This window comes from Vidua macroura, chromosome 4 (genome assembly GCF_024509145.1).
Source record: "Vidua macroura isolate BioBank_ID:100142 chromosome 4, ASM2450914v1, whole genome shotgun sequence".
Classification (NCBI taxonomy): domain Eukaryota; kingdom Metazoa; phylum Chordata; class Aves; order Passeriformes; family Viduidae; genus Vidua; species Vidua macroura.
Genome location: NC_071574.1, coordinates 70,168,162 through 70,193,764, shown reverse-complemented (window position 1 = coordinate 70,193,764; position 25,603 = coordinate 70,168,162). Strand labels below are relative to the sequence as shown.

Here is a 25,603-nt window from a genome sequence, read left to right as displayed (position 1 = left end):
CCTTGATTCCTGGTCCTCCCTGTCATGGCAAAGCCATTCCTGCTCTAACAGCCTGGCACCACGTGCCCTGCTTGCTTTATCACACGGGACGAGGAAAAGGAGTAGATTTATCTCACTCCTAAGAGCTGGCCCAATCTTTTGTACCTTGGAGGTTTCCTTATCTGCTGGAGATTGTCTCCAGGTGATTTGTCTTGCTCTCCATAGCAGAGGAGGCAGCAGGCTGGGGTGACAGCAGTTTTACACTCCATTTAATGAGGGGATGAAGTGGTTGATGCTTCTGAGTAAAAGTGTAGGAAAGCACTCCCTGAGAGGTTTCCGGGACTCCTCTCAAGCCTCAGGCAGCCTGCAGCTCAGCAGCTTCAGGGCAGTCTGTTAGGGGTGTTCTGTCTGTTTTGTGGGCTTTTTCCCTTTCTGTTCCCTTTCATAAACGAATTAAGGCATTTTTATGAGCTGATGTAAACTTCTCACATCTGTAGTGCGCTATGACAGGGAGTTCCCAAACCTTTCTGGGAAACGCCAAAAGGGTTTTGTTGATTTTTTTTTTCCATTGGGAAAGACAAAAGCAAAACATTGTATAATTTTATCCATGACACTACAGGTTATTATTGTTATTATTATTATTATTATTATTATTATTATTATTATTATTATTATTATTATTAATTAGGAAAAGGTGCTGGGCACTGCCCACGCTCCCCAGGGAATGGGCACAGCCCTGAAGCTGCCAGAGCTCCAGGAGTGTTTGGAAATGCTCCCAGGGCTGCACAGGCTGGGATTGTTTGGATTCACCTCTGCCACACCAGCAGTTGGACCTTGATGATCCTTGAGGGAGCCTTCCAGCTCAGCATATTCTATGTTTCTATGGTTTTAGGTATTCTTTTGTTCTGTACTATGAAGACTTTTTAATCTCTCTAGTTTTTCCTTGGAGTCCTTGACTGCCCTTGTTGCCACTGTATTCCGCTGTTCTGCAATATTCTTTGTAGGAAAGTGATGGCTAAATTATATTAATGATATGGATTTATATTGGCATAATGGTGTTTTCTGGTTTGTTCTTGTTCCCTTTTAGAATAATTCCTCACCTTATTATTGTTGCTGCTCTGTGTTAAGTTGGCGTTTACAGAAAGCTATTATAATTCACAGATTGCATTCCTGGGTTTTAATAACCAATTCAGAGTCCATCGTTATGTATGCAGGCAGGATTCTGGTCTTTCCTGGTTTTTATCACTTTGCATCTATCAAAGTTAAATTTAATCTGTCTTTTTCACTGCCATTGTGAGAATTTCAAAGCAATCCTGCTCTGTGGTCCTTGTTTGTCTGTAAGGAAAGAAGGGAGGAACAGGTAAATGATCAAATTCTGTGGGCTGGCATTTTGCATTTCAGTAATGTGTTCAGTCCTGAGATCAGTTAATTTATTGTCAGTAACTAGGTTTCCTGGAAACATAAGAGGAGAGAGAAATGACATGAAAGTAAAGGGAAATAATAAATGTTGGGCTATCTATAGTTTGAATTCTTTCTGTGTGGTGGATCAGGGAGGCAGCTTGAGATACAGAAGTGAGAATGGAACCTGCAGCATTCCCAGCAACCTGATGCCTTCTGAATTGTCATGAATAGATACTCAAACAGGTGTCCTGCCAGTGTGTTATAACAGGGTGGAAATGGACTTTCTGAGGCTGTCAAAGACATGGCAAAATATGGTGCTACCCAGCAAACCTCCACAAAGTGCTAGAGCTGAGAGCAAAGCCAAAGGAAGAGCTCAACCCTGGAAGGATGCAGTTGAAAGGAGATACATTTCTTCATAAATCCCTTTCATTTTGATTCTCTTTTCCCGGATTTTCTTTATTCTAAAGGCCAAGCTGTGTTCTAATAAAATCTGGTTTTACTAATTCAAAGCCCTTGTAGTGGTATTGGTCCACCGAGGTGAAAGAAAAGCTGTGAGTAGATGTGGCTCAAAGAAGGGGTTGACACAGGGCCCAATTAAAGTCTCAGTGATGAATCTGACAAATTCTTTCAGTTACCAGTTGCAGACGTAGTCTAGACTGGACACTAATGTATTGAGCTGTCTTGTCTTCACTTGTGGTCACACCACAAATATCAGCAGCTAAATTAAAAAAAGAAAATTCTGAAAATTTCTAGAACAGTGACCACAGCAGTTCTAGCTAGTAGTATTTACAATTAATTGTGTATGACAGTTGACTGATTAAAACTAAAAAAATCAAAATTTCGTTTGCCAGTAAGTTTTTTTCCTTGGGTTTGTTTTTTGAGTTGTGATTTTTTTTTTTTTTTTAATTATCTTTAGTTTTTTTGTTTTTCTGGTTGATTTTTTGGTTTGGTTTGGTTTTAGTTTTTTTTTTTTTTTTTTTTTTTTCCCTCTCCCCATTTCAGATGTTGATTAACACAAATATGAGGTATTTAAACATATGTTTTATGAGATATGATGCTGGGCCTTTGTAAAGAACAACATTATTGAGAAGTTATTTGTGTTCTGAAGGTGTTGCAGGTCATGGTGGCTTGGACAGCAAATTAAAGCTAAGAGGACAACACAATTACATCTCAGATAAAAAAACTCTCCCATGTCCTTGGGATGATGGATTTCTTCATAGAATAGGTGGGGAAAAAACATGTTTGGTTCTAAGTACTACACAGAAATAAAAAAAAATACTGGATGATGATGATAAATTAGATTTTCTGTTGCAAACTGGAGCATTAATAGAATAGAGTAGATGAGAAACAGCCCCGTCAGTTTGCTCTCAGACAGTAGAAAGCTGGAGCCACAGTGATAAGAATTATTTTTGAAGAAATAGGATGGCACAGAGGAATTAGTGAGGACAAATGGGGAATTTAAGGAGTGGGATGTAAACATGTAGTTAAAACCAAGTGAACAACAACAAAACAGCCACAAGGGATAAGCTTAGAGTGCTTTGTACGTGGCAGCAGAACGAGTGATAGGATGCCATGGATTAGTGAGGGCAGCAGAATCACCTATTGACTGCCTGTTGGGATACGGGGAAGAAAACAAAAAAGAACTTGGGCTTAAAGGCTGAACATCCCTTGATCAGGGACAAATGGTGATTCTGGATACTTTCCATTCCTGTGCAATGAAGAGAAACTGTGATGACACTTGTCACTATTGAATTATCTGCTTCGTTTTCTTTCATTCTGCTGCAAATACCCCACTAAAGCCCAGGAACATTCATGCATCGTTGTGGTGGCTGGCAGCATACACTGGAGTTATTAAAGACAGGGATGTGAGCCAAATCAAAGAAACTTACTGCCTTGAAAACTGGGTTTGTTCATAATAAGACATAAAGGAGGAAACTTTACAATACTGGTTGTTAGGAAATTAATGACCGTGATGGTGAGTTTTTATTCTACTGCTGTGTATGTGTAATGGAAATATCAGCTGCCACTAGATTGTGATTTTTCTGTCTGGAAAGGTGTTCAAGGCCAGGTTGGATGGGGCTTGGAGCAGCCTGGGCTAGTGGAAGTGTCCCTACCCATGGCAGAGGGTGGGACAAAATGAACTTTAAGGACCCTGCCAACCTAAACCATTCTGTGATTCTGTGATTCTATCACCTCTAGCTCTGAAAGTAATCCCTTTATTTGGAGAACTACTGCGTAAAACAGACCACCTGCAACGTGTCCATTCTATGACCAAGCAGTTCTCTGTGTTTTATGGGTAGGTTTAAACAAACAGTGGGTTGTACCAGGCAGTGCCAGTGCCTTTCCAGCTCTATGAATTGTGTTGCTATGGAGCATAAATCTCCTGATGTCACCGGCCTGTCTGACCTATTCCAGCACATTTATAATTAGTGGGAACTCTTAAATCTATATGCTCCTTATCTTAATGGAAGGTAGTGCTGTAGGTTGTGTGGTGTTCACTGCTGGAGTTCAAGGGGTCTGGAATTCAGTTGGATAACAGCAGTTTAGTTCTTGCTGGAGCGTGTGAATCGACTTTTCTGGAAACCTGCTTCTTTTTTGGGACTACAGAATGACCTTCAGTGCGTTTGCATGGCTGTACAGAACTTTTTGAAATGAAGCCAGATCCCATCCTTTGCCTTTTTTTTATTTTTTGTTGACAGTGTCCTGCAGGAAGGAAGAGATGTGATTAGTGTAATCACCTCCATATCATGCACCGTAGTTTCTAATGAAGTCAGTTCTGCTTAAAGTATTTCTTATCTTGGAGACAGTAAAGTTCTGAATTTAAAATAAGCAGGGATGAAAAAATCCATCTCAGGTCTCTGTTCCTCATATTTTTTTTTCCCTATTTAAATTCTATGAAGAACCTGTTTAATTTCAGCTTTCATTCACTTTGCTTGGATTGGGGAATCTGTTACAATAATTGGTTATTTTTGGTTTTTATGGTTTTAAAAGTTCTCTTAAATACAACTCTGTAAATCTATGATACCAGGTTTAATTTTGTTACTCCCCCATGTAATACTTTGTTACATGTTCAAGTGTCTGCTTCTCCCATTGTTTTGAGAGGTTAATGTTGAATTGTCAGCCTTGCTCTGACATAATTCTGCTTCTTTTCTGAATTGTCTTCAGTACTCTGCATACTCAGGAAAAATAAGAGAGAGGTCAGGTGTTAGAAGCCTTATCTCTCTCTCTTTACATGACATTTTCCCAAGGTTATGTGTAAGTTTTGGGAGAAACAGCTTGTTTTTTTGTTTTTAAGTTACATTTTTTAAAGGCTTCAGATGGCATCTTTTACATTAGAAATTGTACATGTTCCCTGATTGTCTGCATACCTTCCTTTTGAACAAAGGACTTTTCTGAAAAGGAAACATTTATTATCTTTATTTCAATGAATTCAGTTGAGAATATAATGTGATGCAGTTCTTATGCCACATTGTATTTCAGTTTTTCCCAGCTAACAAAACTACAGCAAATCCTCTGAACACACAACTGGGGAAGAAGATAAAACTTTTTGGATATTATCATGCATTGTGCTTTTTTTAAAACATCCATCAACATAAAAATAACACCAGGAAAGTTTTCCATAACAAGTGACCAAGCAGAATTAAGCAGTTTCAGTTCTTATTCTTGACATTTAGTTCTATGGTTGCAGATTTTTACTTTGTCATTTTTTTAGATTGGTGGTAAATAATTATGGAGTGGTACCTGTGCCTTGTCTCAGAATGAGGCCTATTCTGAACAGGTTTTTCTAAGGATAGAGCAACTTTCTGTAAAATGTTTAAAGGAAGAGCAGATTTAGTGAACAGAAGGTTAGATGATAAATTTCTCTGAGATTTTTAGGAATTTTTCAGGGACAGTTGATGAGCAGCTGGACAGATCAGATACAGGATGATGTGACATCTGGAAGTTGGTGGGAATGTTCAGAGAGGCAGTTAATGACCCCAGATATTAATTGATGAGGAAAATGTCAGCCTCCACTGGGTGTTGTTTGAAGCCAATCCTATATAATGTGTTAATTATGGAGCTGGAAAATGGCACAGCTCCTTCTCCATTGTGTGGAGGCTTGTGGACTTTCCAAGGGCAAGGGGAGACTCTTCTCATCCAGTGAAATTGTACAAGCTTTGGGCTGGTTGTGTCTGTAGTTCACATAACTAAAAGGTTCTGTTCAGTGCAGGAAAACAGTGTTGCACCTGTAGGAGCAATAGAAAAAAACCCTTAATTAAAATGATGAATAATTGGATAATTTAAAACTTAGTGAAAGGGAAATGTGTGTAGAGATGCTACTACAGCCTTGCCATTCTGGTAAAACCAGCAGGGAAACAGTCTCCTGAAAAAGCCAACCAGACTCAAAAAAGCTCAAAACCCCCTGAAGCTTTGACTCTCCATAGGAAAATCTGTCAATTGTTTCATCTGGAGGCAGCAGTGGTTGATCTGCCTTGAATAAAGAGTTCTCTCTCAGAGAAGTGAAGAGCAGCTGCAGGGTAACACAGTGGTAAGGTTAATTGTAGTTTCCAAGGATGAGGAATTGTAAATAAGATTCTTTCAGTGAAAGGATGACCCCTACATGCAGAAACAGAAGCTTGCAAAGTCACGGTTAGGATTAAGTTCAAGAACTCTTTTTTGAAGAACTGTTGGAACTTGAGATACTAATTCTATTGTTGTAAGGGGAGCAAATGTGTTAATTTAAACCAAAGCTTCTTAATACTTCTCTGCCTTTGTAAAATGTGAGCTGGTATTGCTAATGCCAAGTTCATACAATGAAGAAAAACAAGAAGTGAAATAGAAGAAGTGAAGAAACGTTTGTTTAGATTTTTTTCCCTGCAAAGACGTGTGATTAATGTTGCCTTAAGTAGAAGCAGAAAAAAGTTTCAGAACTTAGGTTTTTATTGCTGAAAAGGAAGGTGATTTTTGCAAATTCACCATATCTACAATAATTTATGTGTCTTTTACAGATAATACTTTGCTGTATGTAGAAATTTGCATCATTTGGGGGGAAATATGATGGATAGAGTAGGCAGAGTGTAGGATCTGCACCGAGGACCTGATTTAAAATGATTTGGTTTTCCTGGGCTTGCAGCATGACCTGACATGAACCAGCCTCCCAGCAGCACTGAGCTCAGGGGCTTTGATCACGTCCAGAGCTGTGAGAGAACTTTTATTAGGAGGTGTTGAGGGGCTGTGTGAATACACAGCAATCTGGGGGAAAATCTATGGTTGTGCAGAAGAGACAGGGCAGCCTTTTGCTGAGGCCTGGGCTGCCTTGTGGTACAGATTCCTTAAAATCTTCTGTTTTCACTGAGCTTTTAGGGAAACTCCCCTACCTTGACTGTAAAAGTTACTCAGTGGAAAAAAGCATGCTTTCCATGTATAAATAATACAAGATGAATTATTTGAATAAAGGAATTTTATGTATGGCTGTTCAAAGCAGCTTTCAAGCACTTTGATTGCTTACTCGTATTGGAGTAAATTACTTTTCATGTGGTTCTACTTGGAATATTTATTAAAGCAAAGAAAAGTGAACAATCCTATTTTTCATCCTTCCTAGGAGTAGCACTCCCTAAATCACCAGTCTTCTCATGGAGAACCACCCATTAGAAATTTAGGTGTTTTTACGATTGGATATTGGGTATAACATCCCCCTGGAGTGAAGATCTTCTAAATAATAAACTTCACCTGAGTGCTGAATGATGGGAGAGCCCAAACAGGCACTCAGACTCAGCTGTAGGTGTGTGAGCCCTTAAAGTAGAATTATTTTCCTAGGACATAGAGTAGATAAAAACTATTTGGACACTGTATACAGTTAAGGTTTGCACAGAATTTTGAGGTCCATTTTCACTTTGTAGTCGAAGCAGAGGCAGCAGAGGGTCGGGCGGGTGGGTGAGGGTGAGACTTCTCTGTTACTCCAACCCTTACACTGGTGTTTGCACCTTCCCTGGGAGATTTTCAGGGCCTCTTTGGTTTCTGAAGTCACTTTGCCCTCACACCTAATGCAGGTCTTGGTGTAGGCTGTTGCCTCCAAGACTGAGCTGGTTAATGTGACTGAAAAATGTGAATCACTCCATCCTTGCCTTTTTTTAGCTTGCCAGTTCCCGTGTTGGGGCTCTGCATGGTCTCTGTCCCACTGGCTCTGTTACCACGGTAATCCTCCCCTTGTAAAGCCCTTTTCTCTCCTTCCTTGGTGGTTTATTGGGTAGAAATCTGAGTTTGCATCACGGGCTGCTTTCATTTAAGGACTTGGTTTTGTTGAGGCCAAAGCAGAATCTCGCCCCACTGTGGAGGTGGAGGGTTAGCGGAAGGGGAGAGGGCTGTGAATCCAAAAGGAAGTTGAGAGCTTAGAAAAGCTCCAATTAAAAATTCTCTGCGTGGTTAAGCTTGGGAGTGGGGCCTAAAGGTTCAGTTTGGCTTGTTTCTTCCTCACCTAAGTTTTAGGAAAGAAGAAGAGGAGTCACATTCACGAAACAAAATAAACAAGCGTGTCAAGAAGTTGTTGTTCAAGTGTGGAGACAGATATTCCTTATACTCCTCCAAACCATCCTGCTCTGTTTATTATTTTTTTCCTTTGCCCTTTCTCCATTTTTTTAAGCAAGGTGATGGGAAGTGCCCACTTGAACTCTGATTGTTTCAGCCAGATCTGCTGGAGGCTGTACTGGGCTGTCATTGACTAATGATGAGAGCTTTTTATCTGCAGAAAAGCATGTTCTCTATTCCCTTTCCCACTGCATTTTTACTCCTCATAGTAAGTCTCTGTCCTCTTTCTCCTTTATTTCCATTTCTGTCCATTTCTCCTTTATTTCCTTTCCCTGTATGCGCTCCTGCTTTTTGTCCTTCTGTCTCTATTTGTATTCTTGTGTGAGTGGAGACTGAGAATGAGCAAATGGGCTGGGAATTGTGCTGGAAACCAGGCTTCCTTGAGGATCAGAGCTCTTGCAGCTACACTTTCTGCTGCTCAGGTCAGAGCAGAGGTGCAGCTGGCACTGCTCAGTACTGCAGATAAATGTAAGGGGAACAGAATCTTGGCTGTGTGTACCACCAGGTTTATATATCTAAATATATCTCTGGATATATATCTCAGTGCAGCCCTCTGCCAGCCAGGTCAGCCAGGGCTGGGCTCTCCAGGGCTGTGTGTGTTGGTAGGATTTCTGATGTCTGAAATCCAGCCTGTGCTCCTGCCTCCCCCGTACCTGAGCTAATCCACAGCCAGCTCGTGCATCTCTAAACGCTGTTATGCTCTGTGGGCAGACTCAAGGGTATTACCATTCATGTGTTTAGATTTCCACCTCCCAGTGAAGCAAATGTCTGTGAAATCAGTCAGATTTCTTTCTTTTTTTTTTTTTTTTCTCTGTCTGTCTCAAGAGCTTGTGTATCCTGCTGGAAGGAATTCTGTATCCCTCGCAGAAGTCTGTCTCTGTGCAGAGAGGTGTTTGTTTTGACGTGGTTCTCAATCTTCAGATGCAAACCAAGGAACTGCAGGCTGTGTTGTTCAGTTTTTAACTCATCTTAAACCAGTCTGTGTCTGGAGAGGCTGCCCTGTCCTCCACCTCTGCTGCTCTTCTGAGAGCTTTGGTTGTTATCTGTGCTGCTTCAGAGGCAGGCACGGAGCTGAGCACTTGTGTAGGGTTAGTGTTCAGGCAGGTTCTGCTCCTGGTGGAATTCACAGCCCTGTTACCAAGGGAGAAGGGTAGAAACCTGCAGGAAGAGCTGAGCTGGGAGATCAGCTGGGTTTAAAGCACGTGTGGAAGTGCCTCACTGATCTGGACAGGGGGAGTGCAATCTGGGGTGGTGACTGATGGAGGAGAATCGCATGTAAAGCAGATTTTCTTCACTCATCCATGTAAATGCCTTAAGCATTAGGTATTAAACATTGAGTATCAAAAAGTTAGTATTTTAACTTCACTATTTGGAAAGATGGGCTAAATTATTACAATTTTGCCTTTTGACTCCTCTCACCTTACTGCTTTTCAACCTTGCTGGACATCTTTCTTTCACTAATAAATATAATTTTTTGCCTTCCAGTAGCTAATAGAGTGTTGGAAGTACAGACTTGTCCTGCCAGCATTGCCAATCTACTCTTGTCAGCTGATTAATCGTGCAGCTTTGCTCTGAGTCAGGTAGAAAGGGTTTTTACTTTATTCTGGATGAAATGTTTACCATCTTTCATGTCTGCATTGCAGATGTGAGCTGGACAAACATCTGGAGGCCTGCTCAAGACTGGCAATGTTTATATTTCTAAAAGAAATTATCACTTTGCTTCAGCAAACGTTGCTTTTGCCGATGAAAATTTTAAATATTTTTACTCTTACACTGGAGTTGCAGCACAGAAATGAGCTGCAGTCACTCGTGAGCAGCTCTGACCCTCAGAAAGCTCCTCTGTGTGAGTCACTCGGAGAGTGGATCTGTTGTGGAGGAAAAGAGGGAGTTGTAGTGTGACAGACAAACAATTCCACATGCTGAACATTTTGCGTTCGTAGGATGTTTTCCAAAAAGTAAAATTATGCTGTGTGAAGAGGCTGGTGGTAAGGGTGGTGTGGGGTTAGACTTCTAGGGACTGTTATATAATGGAGAATTCTACTGATGTGGATTTTGGCTCCACTTGTTCCACTTGTTCAAGTAAATACTTGTTAGTATTTGCTAAATAAATACTTATTTTCTTCACAGATAGGCTTTGAAGACAGACTGGCTAAACAAATGCTCACACTGAACATTACTGAGCTGGATAGAGACATTTCTGTATTGCTGTGTTTAGGAAAAGCTAAAAGCTTAGAACAAGAGACATTTTTTGGCACATGCTCAAGGAAGAAGAAACACAGGCAATAGAATTCCTAAAATATATTCTTGAAGGAAGTCTGGAGGTAGTTTCAGGATTAGGACTGCAATGTCTGTGTTCTTCTATGGCAGTATTATTACAGCACTATTAAATTGCATTTCCTTTCAGTGGAGTACTTAAAGCTACTTTTGGGGAATATTTGGTCAAATAGTGATAAAATACTCGTAGCATCCTGTCCTTTATCCAACTGAGCAGTCCCTGTTTGCCTGTTTGGTGTAGGAAGTTCAGTGTAAAAATTGCAAGGAAGAAAGATTCCATCTATTCTTACATAAACACTTGGGCAGGTAACTTCTTTTTAGTCTTGTCATTTAAAATTGCTGTTGTGACAGCAGCTGAAGGAGTGTTGAGAAAAATACATTAATTTTACTTTTTTCTTATTTGCTGTTGTGGTGTAGATTTGACTGCGAATGAAAAACTGTCATAAGTTTTTAATAAGGTTTTTTTCTTGCATGTACCCTTTTTTTATTTGAAAGCCACTGTGTTGGAATTAGTGTTGATTAATTATTTGTTTATTTATTTTTTGTTGTGAGGTAGGATCAGGAGAAAGGTAAAGTAGGTTTAAAATTTTAAAAGGGTATAAAGAAAAATTTATTAATAGTAACTAAAAGAAAGAGTAATAAAAATTAGAATAAAATTACCCTTTTATATTGAGTTCTGAGGGGTATTTGTTTTATTTTTTAGTAAAGGTTGAACCTGAGGCCATATTCTGGCTGTAACAACTGATCACCCAGGTTATTTTTAGTATCACCTGCATGACTGCCATCCACTGAAGTTAATTTGCTTTTGTAGGCTCTGGAGTATGGTACAGCTTTGAATTTGTTTTGAATTATGACAAGTTTGAGTACTCATGTTAACAGTTAGTGAGGAGAAGTGTGCTTAGTGAAAAGAAAAACTGTGACACATTTGAAAATATCCTAACTCATAATTAACCAATTATTCTAATTGTCTACTTCAGACTTTTTGAATTCCAGAGGCCAACAGGAATGGCAATCAACTTTATATAATAAAGAAACAGGCTCCGAAAGATAATTAAATATTGTGTGTTGGAAAAGTGATGGCTCCCACATCACCCATGTTTACAGCAACTGGAAACTGTCTCACAGTTTTCTTTAATCACGCCTGGGTGTTTTCAGCACTGGAAAACATGAAACCTAATGGGTTTTTGTGGAAGAGAGGAAACTGAATAATAGTGATTTCAGCACTCACTAGATATTATCTGATAATTCTGTTACCAAATGTTTGCAAGTGAGAGGAGGCTAATGGTGGTTTTATATGTGATTTATAAATATATTGATTAGGGAGCTCTGGTATGCCTCTCTTTTTGAGCAAGTATTTAAACCCAGTGAGAATCTTTTGCAGAGACTCACCAGCCTGTTTATATTGATTGATAGTGATTCCTCAAGGCACTCTCCTGAGTAGAGCAGTAGAATTTATTTTGTATATACTGGATAATGCTGCTAAATCCTAAGTACCTTACTGAATTATGCTTCATGAAGTGGATTGTGATTCAAGGAGCAATAGCCGAGTTTCTTTTATTCCCTTAATTATGGTGGTGATTCATTTGTTTATTTATTTATAAATTTTAGTACTGAAATTAGCTTATTGATTAAAAATACTAAGATAAAATACCAAAGTTACTAAGATAAAAGTACTAAAGTTGTTTTCTGAAAAAAATAATTTAAAACTTTTGGGATATTGTATACAGAGGGGCCTGACTTGAATCTCACACAATGTCCAATATGATCTTACTGGTTTGTCTTTACTTGTAAAGTGTTCTCATGGTATACAGGACTTCTAATTTCTCATATTAATTTTAAAATAAAGGGAAATATTTAAATCAGAATTATTTAAAAGGAAATTTTTTTCCATTGGATTTTTCTGTCTTATTGGGTTTGGTAGACAGGTTAATTTATATGTGGCTCTGCTTGTCACCCAATACTTAAATCACTTTCCAGCTCAATGAGGTGCACTGGATGTTTCTTACAGCCTGACAGCTGGACTTCTCTGTATCTGGAATTTCCAAAATAAAGTCAATTCTTTAGAAAATTGCATGTAAACCCAAACTGGTGAATAAAATGACAGAAATTTGCTTTTGTCTTCATTTTGGGCTTTGTTTCAGCTTTTAAGCCTAAGGGGGTCTGGAGAATCTGTTTTGTCTTTAAATGACCACTCCTCTTCTTGATGCAAAATTAAGAAGCGCTGAATACTGTGGGGGAAGTTTGATTCAAAAATCTGAACAGAGTTGCTGAATTTGTTTTATTCCACTTCTGACTCTTCCAGTTCCTTGCCTCTCCCACTCTGAGTGGTGCAGGGGGATATGGGGGTTGTAGTAAATTCATAAAATTTCCTCACACTTTTCCCCTGCTCCAGTCTGGGGTCTCTCTGTCTGTGTTTGGGGTCTGTCCTTCAGGATAAACCTACTCCTGCCTGTGCCCTCCCTGGGATGTGGCTCCTTCAGGACTCACTTATCTGCTGTGGTACTCCAGGTACAGGAGTAAAAATAATTTGGAATATAAATATCTAAGCACCCACTGGATGTGGCAGTGGTGCTCCTGGGAGTTCTTGGGAGTAGAGGAGCACCAGCAAGATTATAGAGAAGTATTTTATATGTTGCTGTATATATTTATTCGTTGCATAAATGCTATGCAGTATGTGGATATTGCACTAATAGTTTTCGTGCTGTGTAATTTTATCTGTTCCAGGGAGTATGACTTCTGCAACGTCACCTATCATTTTGAAATGGGACCCCAAAAGTTTGGAAATCAGGACTCTCACCGTAGAGAGACTATTGGAGCCACTTGTTACCCAGGCAAGTGTCTTTGGTTTATTTTTTTTTTTTCTTTCTTCAGCCTCATGCTGTATTTACTCTTTACGTAATTATCTTAATAGTATTTGATAATAAAAATGTAATCAGTTTTTGTTCGTGATCTCTGTTGGAAAGCTCTGTTCAAACATGTTTAGAGACTCTTGTTCTAAATAATTTATAGTCTCAAAATGTGAGCAGGAATACAGTAGCAACAACTATTTACTTATGTCTGTCTTACAAAGCAATTTAGAAACTTAACAGTCAGTCTAAGACAGGGATCTGACTGAGACATGTTTCTGGTTTGTCTATGAAAGACAGTTTCAAAATAAAAACAAACCAAATCCAACCATCCAAATTGCAGAAGCTATTAAAACCTCTTTCATTCCGTCCTGCTGTCACTAGGAGTGTGTGCAGAGGTCTGATGCCTTTCTGTTTCCAGGTTGCTCTTAATAGGGAAAGCTGCTTCTTTAATTCCCCCAGAATGGTGTCTCTGTATGGCTCCTCTGCTCTTTCAGTGAGTCACTTTCCAAAGAAATGACATCTGGCTGTCATTTTTTGTTTTTGAAAAAAAGGTATGTTATTTCTCTACAAATTATTCTGGACATGACAGCCTCTAACTGTGTACATGACTTTACAGACTCAAGGCAGAGAGTCTGTCGTTCTTTCATTCCACATGGTGAGAACATGGTGACTAACTTCCATTATAAACCCTGATAATTTTGTTCTTGATATGAAAGACAGACTAAAATCCTGAATTCACTGTGAAACCAGCTGAAAATGAGGTTGCCAGTTCTCTGTTATTCTGGTGCTGATCGACATCAGCAAGTGAAGCTGCTGTGCACCAAACTCTGTTGTGAAACCCAAGTTACTGGGTCCTCTGGGAGGGAATTTCCTGTCCTCCTTTTGCTTTATTTTCCACTGCTTTGCCCAGAGAAGAGAAAACATCAGCCCAGAAGTACCACCGCAGCTTCATAGTTTCACCAGGTGCTTGCTGGGTTAACTTTGGGCTCAGCTACAACTTTGTTTGATAGCGCGCTTGAGCAAACGCAAATCAAGAAGTTACAAGCTGAGCTACAGGACATGGATTTCTTCAGTGATAAAAACTCATGTTCCCAAGATTGTATTTTGATGAGCAACAATGTGTTTCTATTTTAGCAGTGTGTCAAAGAGACTAGGGAAAATAAAATGCTGTCAAGAGAGGGTAGAAAAATGTCAGGCTATTGTTTTATTCAACTTTTATGAATATTTCCATTCTGATTTCATCTTTTCATAGGCTTCTAGATGATATGAATAAATAAATAAAATAAAACCTCCTTTTTGAACATGTAATATAATTTCTTGTATTAGGGAAATAAGTAGATTTGCTTATTTCCCTTTACTTTGATTCCAGGGGAATATGTTTGGCTGAAATGTGTTTTATGAGCCACAAAAACATAATCACGAAAGCTCCAAGTGATGAAGAATGTGTTACCTTCAGATTGCCTTTATCTCTTGCATTTCTAGCTGAGGCTATTCAGCTGCTCTTTCTGGTATTTTTTCTCAGATAAGTTAACAATCATCCCAGTTTTAAAGACTTTTTGGTTTTTTTTTCTCTGCCTGAAATAGCATTTGCAGTCTGGTCAGGTGTCTGGTTTACCTCTGCCTGTGCAGTGGCAGCCTCCACAGGATGCCACGTGCAAAGATTGGGATCTCCTGAAAAAGTTTCAAAGCAATTTCCTTCCTGAGAGAGAGAACATCTAATTTGAAACTTTATCTTGGCAAATAAATAAATAGATACATGTATAGGCATTTAATCCCATTCAGTTTGAGCTCTGAAGTCCACTTGTGGATTCAGATGAGCTGCTTAACGAGGAGGTCTTAGAGATGGGAAGTTCTTCCATAAGTCATTGAAAGAGGTCACTGGATAGAAGAGAGAGATTTAATGGCCACAAAATGCAGCAGAACTTTCACAAAAGTTCCTGAGCAGCCTTTGAAGGCAGTCCTTAGAGTAATTCAGGTTGGAAAATCCCTCCAAGATCATCGAGTCCAACCTGAGCCCAGTCCCCACCTCGTCCCCAGCCCAGAGCACTGAGTGCCACACCCAGCCCTTCCTTGGACACCTCCAGGGATGGGGACTCCAAACCTCCCTGGGCAGTTCCAGTGCCTGACCACCCTTTCAGTGAAGACATTCTTCCTTATCTCCAACCTGACACTGTTGTTTTGTTTTTTTAAAAGTTTTTTATGTTTTTTAAGGTTTTATTAAAAATATTTTATAAAATACTAAAACGTACTGTAAAAACATTTTATAAAATATTAAAACATTTTTATTAGAGTTTTTACACACTGTTTATGTAAATAATGATTGTTTTACGTTCTTCTTTGTGAGAACAGAGAATTGATAGACTATTAATTTGATCAGTATAGTTGGAGAGGTGGTAATTTTATTTTTTAATTTACTGTTACTTTTAAAATTTTATATATTATGATGTTACAAATAAAAGTTCTTCTTTTTCTTCTTTTCAAAAAAAAAAAAAAGTACCTTTTATTTCTAACTTTGTAATATATAGAACTTTAAAAGTGACAGTGGATTGGAGGATGAAATTCCCACCTCTCCAACTTAATAGTCTATCAATTTTCTCTTCTCACAAAGAAGAATGTAAACCAATCATTATTTACAAAAACAGTGTATAAAAATACTAATAAAATATATAAACATTAAAAAACCCCTCCAGAACTTAAAAAAAACAAAACAACATGACCCTCCCCTGGCACAGCTCGAGGCCATGTCCTCTCATTCTCTTGCTGGTTGTCTGGGGGAAGAGGCCAATCCTCACCTTGGCACAACCTCCTTTCAGGGACTCCTAGAGGAATTTTGACCAGCAGTTTGGAGCAGATTAAATCCTGAGTCCCCTACAGCCAAAATTTACCTGATCCTGTGATTTCCAGCACCACCAGGACAGATTCATGTTTTATTTTGGCGTTTGCATTTGAATAATCAGAGTACCCTCATGTTCTCCATGCTGTATAATTTTGGACTTTGCTGGAAAAACTGGAAATTATTGTAGACAAGTTTTAGGGCTCCAAAAGTGCTAATATAGCCCTTTGTATCTGTGAACTTTTATTCTGAACTCAGTGTACGTGTAGGCACATGACTGACAGATTTCCAGATGATGGCACATCCACTGGTTTTTACTGATACTTTGGAGAGTAATGCAGAAATGTGATGTGGGTTTGACAAAGAACACCTCAGTGAGTCAGGGTTGGAGAATGGTGCATTAAAAGTGAATTTTAGACAAGCTCATTAGTGTTCCACATGAGAAAATGTGGATAACCTGGGAACTGATTTAGAAGAAATTATAAGACAAGAAGGTTGTCTGAGCTGGAGGCAAAAAAAAAAAAAATCCCAAAATCCATTAACTGATTATGAGAATGCATTAGAAATGACAGAAGTGCATTTATTCTAGGAAGCCCTGAACTAGCAAACTAATTAAAACTTTGTGTGGCTGTCAGAGATGTGAGAGGATTGGAGCTGGCTGGGGTACCCTGTTCCCAGTGCTTGTTGTCATGGTGGAAGAGGAGCAGGTAGGGCCTGTCACGTCATTTATTAACTTGCCATTCCTGAGATTTTCTAATAAATACGTGCTGGAAAAAAATCATTAGAATTTCTGTTCTCCACAGCGTTGAAATTACTAATTGAGATGTGTCTCTTTTCTTTGGCTTTAGTGTCACAATTAGCTAAAAGCATAAGGTGATTGTATTTATTGCTAGTTTTGTTTTCTGACCTTTTTTTTTAACTATGAGTCTTAAAATTTTTAATACCATTACATGTTTATAAAGAAATATATAACTAAAACATATTTTAAAGGGTTGCTGCCTATTACTCCCACCTTCCTGCATGGTTACCAAGTGGGTTGCAATTTTATTTGTTAGACTGTGGGTGGTTTTCCTAAGAAAAAAGAATTTCATTTTTAGGAAGGTTTTAACTGCAATTACATGGTATTTTATGTATAGCTGAAAAATAAGACTTTTGGAAGTTATCCATAAGGAGTCAGGGGATTTGGTTTTGTGGCTGGTGGTTTTGAGTGGTAATTAAATATGAATATGAATGCAATATATATATATGTTAAGAAGATAAAAGAAATAAATGCCAACTATAAACCACCAACTTCCATGCAATTGTTTTTTGAAAAACACCAAAAAATAGTCACGTATGTACAAACAGATGAAAAGATGAAGGAGCTGTGTCAGGTTTTTGAAGATGAGAAGATGAGATTTGCTCTGTTGAAAAGATTTAAATTTTCTAATGTCAATCTGTGGTTCTTTTCAGTTTTGCCTAGGACTTTTAAATATTCAACCTATGTGGCTGTTTTACAACTGTGCCTTTATTACCAGAACCATGCAGCAGTTGTGCCTTTTAGGATCTTTACATTTTTGGACTGTTACTTCTTATTCCACACTTTTAACAACAGCACAAATAATGGCGAGTGTTCCTGTTGCAGATTGTTTGTGACTGATGCTGTTTTCCTTCTGTGTAAAACACTTTTGTCCTTCTAGATTTGCTGTGGAGAGACAGTTCTGATTTCAGTGCATGTTTTGTGGGTTTTTTCCCAATACATTTAAGATGCCAGTTACAGCATCTTAAATGAAGCAATAATCATAAGGCAGACAAAAATAATTGATTAATGATTTTGCATTTTTTAAAATAATAACATCACTCAGTAAAAGTAATTGCCTATACCTATGAAATAAATAAGTCATTGGGTAAAATTCCCAATAGTTTTATTTCGTGTTGTTTATGTAGAAAATCATAATAATCATGGCTGATGTTATTATTCATGGACTTAGGACTAATCCAATCCCTTGTACTCTGTGTTTGGAAAATGGGCAAATTTCTATATTGCCATAAATATATAAACATAACTGTATTCCCAACAATTCTAATTAATTGCATATTACTTACATTTGGTGAACCTGGGTTTTATTGCATTTGAACCCTAAATCTGCTGTGCTCTTTTCCATGAGAAAGACATTATTTATGAATTTTGTCAGCTGCATTGGAACCACAGCTTTACTTTTATAGGGTTGGTGAATGTCTTTGCGTATTTCAAACAAGTTTGGGAGAAGGTGGGTAATGGAGCATTTCATGCCTGATACCTGTTGCACTTGTTTTAGTAATTGCACTGAATTCTCCAGCAATTTCTTTATTTGGTAGCTGGATTCAGCTGAAGTTGCCTTCAAGACAGACCTAAGGGAAAATGAATTATAAAGGTTTATTTTGTGATCATTCAAACTCAATTCAATTGTATAATAAGGTAAATATTAGGTCATTATTGTTATTATTTTTTATCTGAACAGGACTATTCTCCCAGCAGTGAAACTAATTCTTGTTTAGGCTCTTTCTGTCAGGGCAGTCCGAAATCTGTGGTGTTTTTGGGAGTGTGGAATCCTAGACTGTGCACCAGCCTTCCCTGGCATGGATTAGGTGATGGCTAATCCATGTCAGGGAGACAAGGCCAAATCATATCACAAATGCAATATGGAACTTTTCTCTCTGAAACTGAACTTCAAACATTTTTATGAAGTTACTATGCTGAATAGGAAGAGAATCCTCCTTCCTTTCTCCAGCATTATAGAAGCATACAATTGTTTAAGTTGAAAAAACCCTCTAAGATCATCAAGTCCAACTGTTCCCCAGCACTGCCAAGGCCACCACTGACCCATGTCCCCAAGTGCCACATCCACATGGCTTCTAAATCCCTCCAGGGATGGGGACTCCACCTCTGCCCTGGGCAGCCTGTTCTGGTGCTTGACCACCCTTTCAGTGAAGAAAATTTTCTTGATATCAAATCTAAACCTCCCGTGGCACAACTTGTGCCATTTGCTCTTGTGCTAAGTCTCTACTATGTATTGCTTAAAATAATTCCCGAACTGAACACTGCCAGCTGCCTTTTCACTTCAGGATGTTTTTTCAGCCATTAGAGAGGCATCTGCTGCACTCTGGCCATCCCTGTTTCTTGTTGCCATTGGATTCAGTAACATTTGTGCCTCTCTGCCAGCTCTAGTTGGGATCCTCTCAGCATGGAGACTTTTTGTGCTGTCTAGGAGAACCTTTAACTAAATTTTGCCTTTTCTATTTTTACTCTGCCGTGCTTGGAAGCTGCAGGGTATTTTTAGTGTGCAGTGCCCTGTAAGATCTGGGCCTTGTCAGTCTGTGCCTCCCATTTTATTCACTGTTCAGAGGTGTTTATGGGTGTGTTTGTACTCTGGATTTTGTGCATGTGCAGGTTGGCATTTCCAGGGGGAAGAATGAGGACTCAGAGGGATTTAGGTCTCATCCATTACTCCCATGTTCTGCTTTTATGGAATGATAGTTCTTAACTCAGAACAATGCAATATGATGGCTGCTTTTTCTCCTCTCCTGCTGTACAAGTCAATGTGGAAAGATGGTGAGGAAATTTGTCACTGGTGTGTTGTAGCTGGAAATGCAGATTGTGCTGGGAGCACTTTGGGTGTGCAGTAAGCTGTGACTGAAAAAGCTCATGGCTGAAATGAACCTGCTCTAATTTATACGAAATGCTGGATTTTCCATGCATTGGATAACTCCACAATTTTCTTCATCATTAGGCAATTATTAGCAGCTCTGGGTTACCGGAAAGTGTTTTTGTCTTTATGTGATACGGACAAAATAATTTTCTTTGCAGAACGGTTTGGTTGGAAGAGACCTGAAAGATCACCTTGTTCCAACCCCCTGCCGTGGGTAGGGAAACCTTCCACTATCCCAGGTTGCTCCAAGTCCTCTCCAGCCTGGCTGACTCTCTCCTGTAAGTGAGGGAGAATTAGTGCAAGCAGTTTCATTGCTGGAGCCCAGGAAGGTCCCTGATCCTGTCTCCATCCTGTGTCCTGAAATAGTATCTTTGGAACTTGTCTAGACAGCTTTCCAACCCAGTTCTATTCTTGCAGATGGTTTTCTGGCAGCTTTCATGGAAGACTTTTTAGAAAATGTTCTTGCCTGGGATTTCCAAACTCTAATCAAGAAGATCAATCTAGTTATTGAAGTGTTTTTCTTCTGCTTGTGTCCTTGAGGATGTATAGAGAGGTCTAGTGAAACAGGGATGAGCCTTTTTCATGTCCCCAAATCCACAGCTCAGCAGGTTCTTAACAATCCTGTTGATTTAATTTGGGTCATCCCTGTAGAAGGGGAACATCCAAAGGTTTTGAGGGAAAATTGGCTTTGATTGCATTTTTAGATGATTTTTCCCAGTTTGCTTGAAAAGCAGTTCTGTGTTTTGGTTTTTTTTTTTCAAAACATCTTCTGCCTGTCACTTCCAAAATTTCTCAGGGTTAACAAATACATTAGCAAATGACATTAGTTTTCTTTTATGTTAAAAATGATGATTAAAGCAGGATAGGTATATCACCTCATGTTGTAAAAGATGATTACATAATTGAAAGGCAGTGGCATTGATACAAAATCAGAAATGGATTTTCATTTTGGCTTATAAGGAAATCTTTGTTTATAACATAAAACTTCATTTACTCAAAGTGTTTGACACATTTTTTTTTCCCAGTGGTTAAATTAAAGACTTCAGAATTACTGCAGCAGCTAAAAGTGCTGATATAATAATTTATATAACTGGAATGGTTCTAACTTTAGGATATTTTTCTCATACAAATGTAGTGCTTTAACAGGGGGGTAAGTTCAAAAAAATGTTTTTAATATCACTAAATATGAATCAAATGTATTAAAATAAAGATTTTTAGTCACATACTGTATGAGCAGGGTCTTGATATGGTTTGTTAATCAGCAGCTTCAAAATAACTGTTCAAATATCCAGCTGAATGTCAGCTCATCATATCACGATAAAATGATAAAATTAAGTGCATCAGCTGCTGGTTGTAAAGTAAATTTTATTTAGGTGTTATTATTGTTGTAACATAGTGTTTGTTTATGGGATTATTATTGGAAGGATTTTCCCTTCTCACAAAAGCTGGTGACAAATTGGAATGAGATCAGAGAAGAATTATGTGAATTATTGTGGGTTTGTATTTTAATGGAAGCCCAAAGACTTTGGATACATTTCATCTGTACAAAGGCTTATCAGTTAAAAAGAAATTGGCTTAAATTTGCTGCCAGCATAGATTTTGAGACTATTTCTGGTAGCACTTACAGTGTAAATAATATTGTATGATTCTAATCTAAACTAAACTAGAGTATGGGATTCACACCCTGAAACTAAAACATCCAAACACTAAACACCCTCATCGGGGATTTTGGAGTAGGCATTTGCAGGACAAGTAGTAACTTAGTAAGTTGAGAGGTTTTATGTTCTTAACCAGTGTATGTTTGTGTATCAGCAAGAGGTTGTTTTGTAGTGAAGGTTTTTTTATTAATCCTGCAAGATCCTCTGCCTTGAAAATGAAATGGCAAGTGAATATAAACGATAAAAAAAGGGTAAATTACATACAAGCTGGAAAGATGGGAAAATCAGTGCTACCTGAATATTTGATGAAGAATTGGATATATTTTTGAAGTGTGGCACTCATGAGGCATTTTAAATCCTGGGGTCACTTTGGGCCCCTCATGACAAGGGAGACTTTGAGGGGCTGGAGAGAGCCCAAGGAAGGGAACAGAGCTGGGGAAGGGGCTGGAGCCCCAGGAGCAGCTGAGGGAGCTGGAAAGGGCTCAGCCTGGAGAAAAGGAGGCTCAGGGGGGACCTTGTGGCTCTGCACAGCTCCTGACAGGAGGGGACAGCCGGGGGGGTCGGGCTCTGCTCCAGGGAACAGGGACAGGAGGAGAGGGAACGGCCTCAGGCTGGGCCAGGGGAGGTTTGGATTGGATATTGGGAAAAAATTCGTCATGGAAAGAGTTGTTACACATCTCTGGAAGTGGTCAGAAACTGTGTGGATGTGGCACTGGAGGCCGTGGTTAGGTGTCCTTGGTTAATGGTTGGACTTGCTGATCTTAAAGGTCTTTTCCAACCTTAATGACTCTGTGAGATGCTTTAGGTCCACCAGGAGTCTTAAAACTGGCAAAATAATTACTGGAAGAACAAAACCCTGCAGTAATGGGTCTTCTCTCTTTCTGAATCAGGGAGGGAGCAGCGTTGCTTATGTTCTGTCATCAAGCAGATTTGCCAGGGAAAAGAGAAAACAGAGCAGCACCTCTGTGATTAAATATGTATGTTTCTAATGACTTCAGGAGCAATTTGGATATTGAAGTTTGCAATCCATCTTAGCTTCATTCTTCAGAGTGATCTGAAAATCTTACTAATTTTCTTCTTTTTCATTAACTTCATTAGCTGTGTATGTCATCAGTCTGCAAAAGTTAGAAAGGATAGAAAATAATCCTAATTACAAAAATAATACCCTAATTACAAGATTTTGCTTTGAGGTGTTAATTAACCTAATTCTAATGATCCGTGTTCTGAGAAGCAGTGGCAGTTTCTATTCCATTGCCCTTCAATATGTATTTCTGAACACTGACTGATTTATTTATTACTGATTTATTTTATTACTGATTTATTTATTTCAAAGATCTCAGGGCATGGGTACATGGATATTTTGGGTTTGTTTTCTGTTTGTTTCCTTTGTTAATTTCCTTGGAATATTGATTCCGTTGGGTGTGCAACTTTGAATGGATCCAACTAGACTTTTTGGTAATTTTGACTGTTTTATGAATTTATTTATTTATTTATTTATTTATTTATTTTTGTAACTAGCGAGATCTGAGCTTTGGGCGTATTTTAAAGATGACCTTGATTTTCAGCCAGAGGAATTTAGATGCAGTTTTGCCTTAAGAAAATGGTGTAATTTTGCCTTAAGCACAATAGTGTAAATTACTGTATTTGTTTTCCTGGTTGGTAAATTAATTTTCAGTATCTTTTCTCACAAGCTCATCAGTGGTTGATGTTCTTGAATATTATGTGTCTGAGCAGCAAATGCTCAGATTGGGAAGAAATATCCTCTTCTACTTGTCTCTTTCAATGGGATAATTAATATTTTCCCCTTTTTATATTAGAGTTTCTCTCTTATTTAGTCTATTTCTCTGTACTTCAGTAGTACTTTGGTACTCACTGATGGGACTTCAAACCTTTTACTAATTTATAATGAGGGTATTAAGGATATATAACTCATGCTTAGCTTATTCAACACAGATTAATTCAATATTGTGCAGATGACCTTTGACGAATACACAAGGAATATTTCTCTGCTGAGTAAAAATTTTCCTTTTTGTAGATAACTGTTTTTTAAAATAAGTTTTTTTAATATCCTAAATGAACTCAGCCCTAGAATTTTCATTCTCATTCAGTTTCTTGGGTCAGTGTGGAACAAAGGACTATCTGCATGAATTTCCTCTCTTCCTTCATGAATAAAAGGGTATTTAGCCAAAAAAAACCCACATTCATAACAAAGTAACCTTGACACTTAATGTGAGTATTGTTCTTTATGAACCTGTTTTAAATTTGAAAATTGGGTATACGTAACATTTTAACTAATTAATTTTCACTTAAGAATTTAAGAATTTTCACTTCAGCTTAATTTTCACTTAAGAAACTGGTAGTGTGGAAAAGGACAAACCAAAAGTGTTGGGTTTGCATGGCCAAGTTTTGGTAGGGAGGGGACTGCAGGGTTTGGTGAGAAGTTGCTGGAAGCTTCCCCATGTCCATGGAGCCAATTCCAGCCAGCTCCAGGATGGACTCACCACTGGACAAGGCTGACACCTCTGCACTTTCTTGCTCCTTATCTCCTTGTACAAACAATTAATCTGTAAGTTTTCAGAGAAGGGTTTTGGAGAAACGAGATCTGCGACAGGAGTTAATTTTTCTGATTCATTTCATCTTGCTCCCTAGTAATGAAAATGTATTGTATCTGCTTATGCTAATAATAAATACTTCCACTGGAAGGTGTTCATGTAAAAACATAATGAATCCAGTGTGCTGAATGGCTTCTGAATGTGGAGTTGTTTCCAGGGAATATGTATTAATGTATTCAATTTTTTCCCAGGGAATCACACAAATCTGCACCCTCAGTGTGGAATGATTAAGCTTTTACTACTCTGCTTGAAATACTTTAATTGGCAGGTAGTTTTATCGTTTCCTGACAAGGATGGAAAAATTTGAGGGAAATTAATGCATACGAGGCCTAACATCTATATCTGTTTTAATATCTACATCTATAGATACTAAAATAGATATAGATAGATATCTATCTTCTTTTTCTTCTTTCTTTTCTGTCTGCTTGGTACATATTCTTTAAATCTGCTTTATTCCTATGTTCCACCTCATAAGATCTCTGTAAATGCTTCCATAGCCTGTAATATTTATATTTTTTTTCTTTTTAGGCTGAGTATTTTTATGTATGTGCACTGTGATATTGTTGACTGTTGGAATGTGGTGGATTAACCAATTTTGTGGCAGTGTTTTTACCCTTCATGGAAAAGTTTTAAAAATGGTTTTTATTTTAGCAGTTCCTGTCTGACACAACTGAAGTACTTGTTAGGATAGCTGGAAACATGCAGGTGTATCCTTGTTGTAGTGCTGACTGTGACCACTGAGTTAATTTTTTAATGGTCATGCCCTGTAAAATGAGCATTTCTTTGTGAGCCACTGATATGATGATTAAATCCACTAGCAAAGAGATACATTCATTTTGGAGTTTCTAAATTCAGCAGCAATCCAGCTCATATGTTCAGGATGTATCAGGGTCACATCATTTACTTCCAGCCAGAAATCACTGCCACTTTACACACAACCCTTCTCATCCACAGAATATTTTTAATGGTGTTACTGCAACTCTCAAGAATTCCTGAAAGTCAATTTAAATGTGTGTTGGAATCCGAAATGCAGAGAACTCTCAGAACTTTGGGCCTGTAAGCCAAAGCTTAGAATTAAACACAAGATTTGATCTAAGACCTTGGAAAAGGCTTCCAAACTTAGGTGCTGGAAGCAAGAATGTGGATTTATAGTTTAAAGCAGAGACATGTTAAGTAATAGAAAGTGTACAGTTTTAGATATAAAAAAAATAAAATAGATGCAAAAGTAAACAAAGAGATTAGAATGCAGTACTGTAGGTTTGTGTGCCATAACACAATTAGCTAAAAATAGCTTACACTATACCATAAGTCCATAAGACAAAATATTTAAAGATTTCAATTCAAAGACAAAAATATCCTTCTAGCAGTGTTTTATTAGTCAATAAATCCTTAAAAAGTCATGTAACTAAAAGTCTTGTAACCTTCTAAACCATACTATAACAATGTGTGCTGAACTCATCCTTCCTACTTAAGTAAAAATTAGGAAAATAAACTGCATCATCAAAACCAACTCAGAAGTCGCATCTCAAATTCCTTCCAAAATTCCCCACAAGTGAATTCTCACAACTGTGCTTGTGTTTGAGCACAGAAAAAGAAAGTCCAGGCTGTGAGCTGCATCTGTCCCCTGCCCTGCGTGGCAGACAGCTCTGGAGACAGAAGTTTCTACTTCCTTGCTGGTTTGCTTGGCCAATAAGAAGAAATAAGGAACATTATTTTCTATTTTCATCTTTTGGTTGGTACCTGGTTGCTAGAGATTTCAGTCTCT

At 38.3% G+C, this 25,603-nt stretch overlaps 1 protein-coding gene across 12 annotated transcripts in view; it reads left to right on the top strand.

Annotated features, from left to right (window-relative positions):
* Positions 1 to 25,603, top strand: part of CTNNA2 (catenin alpha 2) — a 468,972-nt gene that overhangs the window by 49,481 nt on the left and 393,888 nt on the right. For all 12 annotated transcript variants that reach the window (XR_008436616.1, XR_008436617.1, XR_008436618.1 and 9 more), the window contains exon 2: positions 12,943 to 13,049. Coding sequence is in view for 5 of the 12 variants with exons in the window: in XM_053974852.1 (XP_053830827.1) it covers positions 12,948 to 13,049 (102 nt within the window). In the remaining 7 variants the exon portion in view is untranslated. The remainder of the gene's footprint in view (positions 1 to 12,942; positions 13,050 to 25,603) is intronic.